The 3515-nt window shown below is 42.0% G+C and overlaps 1 protein-coding gene across 3 annotated transcripts in view; it reads left to right on the top strand.

Moving 5' to 3' along the window:
* Positions 1 to 3515, top strand: part of PRKCD (protein kinase C delta) — a 25803-nt gene that overhangs the window by 12375 nt on the left and 9913 nt on the right. For all 3 annotated transcript variants that reach the window (XM_005422417.2, XM_005422416.2, XM_005422418.1), the window contains 4 exons: positions 1491 to 1647; positions 2292 to 2323; positions 2972 to 3057; positions 3339 to 3468. In XM_005422417.2, coding sequence (XP_005422474.1) covers positions 1491 to 1647; positions 2292 to 2323; positions 2972 to 3057; positions 3339 to 3468 — 405 coding nt within the window. The remainder of the gene's footprint in view (positions 1 to 1490; positions 1648 to 2291; positions 2324 to 2971; positions 3058 to 3338; positions 3469 to 3515) is intronic.

Genomic DNA, 3515 nt, shown 5'->3' with positions numbered 1-3515 from the left:
CTGCAGCCAGCTAAAACAAATGACAAGAATCAAGTGCACCTAGCAGCCAGAAAACCAGAGCTCCTGGGTAACTCTGTAGCGAGCTCAGGCATTGCAGTGAGTGTGACTTGGCAAAGGACACAGATCTGCTTCTGTCAGTGCTAAAAGCAAGGCTCCCCTGATAGCGATAAAAGGCAGCAATGCAACAGAGCAAATTTTAAAAACTATTATATTGACAATGGGGAAAATGCTCCTCTGGCTTTTTCCTTACTCCATTACTGTGGAAATTCCCAGCCTGCACACAGCAAGATGCTGTTGCCCTCAGCTTTACAGCACTTTGGACACATGAGCTATGTCCACATCTCTTCCAGGCTGGGACCCACAAGCTGCTGGCCAGAGCTGATGGAGTTAGCAGTTGATCAGCTCCTCGTTGCCAGCTCAAGCCTTTATCTTTTCCTGCTGGATGGGATTGTCCCTCAACAGACAAGAAATGTGTTCTTGGGTGAAATCAGTTACCCAGTCTCTTGACATACCTGCATTGGGTTACCTCTGCTACAAACCCCTGTGACTCAAAAATCCCTGGTTAAGACTAAATAGTCTGAGTTTGTGTCTCAGTCTTACAGCCACAAAGATGCATTTTTGTGAAAGAAACTCAGAAGCTTCCTTGGAAATGAGTGAAAATAACCATAACCACTAATGAGGACCTGTGTGAGCCAGCTGGACTTGGAGCCTGAGAATTTGTTGTTTTATTTCTTGGCCTAATGCTACACATGATTTCTATGTGATCCAGTATTAGATGCTACAGCAGATAGGAGCAGGTAGTATTATTGTAATACTGAATAATTTGACTCCACGAGGGCTAGAAGGGGAAAGGAATGAGACTGGGACTCGTGGAAAGATTAAACATGAATGTTATGAAACAGCAAAATGGAAATGTCTAACTGAAAATCTCATTTGTCTTCGCTCCTTAATGATCCTGGAGACTGGAAGAAAGTCACCTTCCGGTAGGATGGTCCTGTGGTCACCCAGAAGGTCCTGCAGCAGTTCATCTGAATTTCTGCTGTAGTCCTGGTTCAGGAGGGCATGTGGAGTAGCAGCATGGAAAGGCTTCTGCTCACCTTCCTGCTTCTAATAAAATACTTACTCATATTAAACATAAATCACAGAACAGAAATCATAGATTTTTTTATTCAAGAACCAACAGTGGTTGTCACTTATCTATCAAAACTGTGTTCCCTCCCTGCTCTTTGCTCCCAGTTCATCAGCTGAAGGCTTTTTCTGTGTGAGCAGGAGTGGAAAGTGCTTGCACAGAGCACAGGGACACCTTGGGAAGAAGCAATGTGTGCACCTGTACCACCCCTGATGGACTGAAAGTCTGCAGAATGCAGGTGTAAAATGAACAGAAACATGAGTCAGAAAAAGGAAAACAAACTGAACATTTGGGAAAAGCAAATATTAACCTTTGTAATACCTGGAAGTATTAAAAGTGTGTCTTCTTGTGTCCCCCTCAGACTGCAGACAGTCGATGAGGGAAGAGGATGGGACAGTAACTATCAACAGGAGAGGAGCCATCAAGCAAGCCAAAATCCACTACATCAAAAGTCATGAGTTTATTGCCACCTTCTTTGGACAGCCTACATTTTGCTCTGTCTGCAGAGACTTTGTATGGTAAGAAAGAAAATCTAAGCTTCCCCCAGCTCCAAGGGCCAAATTACTGCGAAATTTGCTTCAGATATACTCAGACAAAACATGACAAATAAATTTGTGTTGGGAAATTGAAGTTATATACTCAATAAGGGCATTTTTATACCTGAGAACTATAGTTGTCTTTCACACTGAGAAATAGAGCTTTAACATTTTTGCCACTAAAATAATAGGCAGGAACTCCATCAGCATCAAGTGATATCTGGCCATGATCATCAGCAGCTCTGCCCCAGGAGAACAAGGGGGTGGGTCTGAGAAAATAATGGCCAGGCTTTGAGATGTGGAATGACTGATGGCAGCCTAGAGACCCAGAGAGGCGCAAGTTGGATCCCTTTCATAGTAAGGCTGGTTTTGTCCTAAGTTAGGTTGGGAGGATTTTCCATGCAATTGAAACCTTGTTGTTTCTGGATTTTCCTCCTAATTTGCTGGTCTATCAAATACAGGACCTTATCTTCTAAACCCTGCTTTCCTAAGACAGAGGATTCTGATTACCAGAACTTAGACCAATTTATTAATGCGTTGTTTGACATGGTGAAAATAAAATAAAAACCAGCCATCTTTTATTTCAGAAAATGTATTGATTTCCTTTTTTATAATTTGTTTTTCAGGGGACTCAACAAGCAGGGATACAAATGTAGACGTAAGTTGATTTTTTTTTTTTAATTTCTTCTTATGCTGCTTTCCACATGAATCTGGAGATCTTGAAAAAAATTTGTAAATATGCATAGCACAATGCATCATCACTATGGTTAGTAGTAGAAGTTAATTAGCAGTTTTGCACAATAACCAAAGGAACCTGTGATTCCTACCTGAGATTTCAGTATCAGATTTAGACTTAGCTATTTTTCTCAGAAGTGTGTAATGCTGTTGAAGAGTTGCACTCATTTATGATAGCAGTTTTTTGTGAAACCTTTTCTAAAGTAAATTACTATTGAGGGGTTTTACAGCTGCATTGAAAATCACCTTTGACTTGGCATAGATCTGTGCATTACTCCAAGCAGGGAGGAGCTATCAAAGGGTAGAACTCAAAAGCATAATATTGTCCTTCTGTTATCAAATGCTGGGGCATTGCTGATTTAGTTTAGAAATGAAGTTTATGGTAAAAGAAAAGGGGTGGAGCAACCAGCTTAAAAAAGATTATTATCTTGATAGAAAGTAAACTTTTGGTGTATATAGTGTGATCCAGGAGTGTGATCTTTACATTCTGCCATTAAATGCAAACACCTCATCCCATGTATTTATTATCTGAATGAATGAATCCTTTTTTTTTCTTGTGCATGTCTTGAAGAATGCAATGCTGCTATTCATAAGAAATGCATTGATAAAATCATTGGGAGGTGTACTGGTACTGCAGCCAACAGCAGGGACACAATGGTAAGAGCTGAAACAATATATTTAGAGTGTAATTATGTAATTAAACATTGCTGAACTAACAAAACCTTGCACAGAAGCTCACAGCTCCATTTGGGAGATGCTTGGCTGTACAACCCGAGGTTCTGTCTTTGCTTAAAGCTGTGCAAAGTTCTGTAACAGGCAGTGGGCAAAGCTTCCAAGTAAGAAAAGCATCTGAAAGCTCTGTGAGGGTGGGTGCTGTGTGTGGGCAGAGGCTGTGGAAGGGAGCAGGGCTGAGGTGACATGGCTGTGGCTGTGCTCAGTTCCAGAAGGAGCGCTTCAACATCGACATGCCGCACCGCTTCCGAGTCTACAACTACATGAGCCCCACCTTCTGTGACCACTGTGGCAGCCTGCTCTGGGGGCTGGTCAGGCAAGGGCTCAAGTGTGAAGGTGAGGAGGAGGAGGGAGTTCTCTGTGCTTTTTTGCTGTTCCCCCAT

The sequence above is a fragment of the Geospiza fortis genome, unplaced genomic scaffold, assembly GCF_000277835.1.
Source record: "Geospiza fortis unplaced genomic scaffold, GeoFor_1.0 scaffold78, whole genome shotgun sequence".
In the NCBI taxonomy this organism is placed as follows: domain Eukaryota; kingdom Metazoa; phylum Chordata; class Aves; order Passeriformes; family Thraupidae; genus Geospiza; species Geospiza fortis.
The sequence above is the reverse complement of the archived record's forward strand: the minus strand, read 5'-3'. Positions and strand labels throughout refer to the sequence as shown.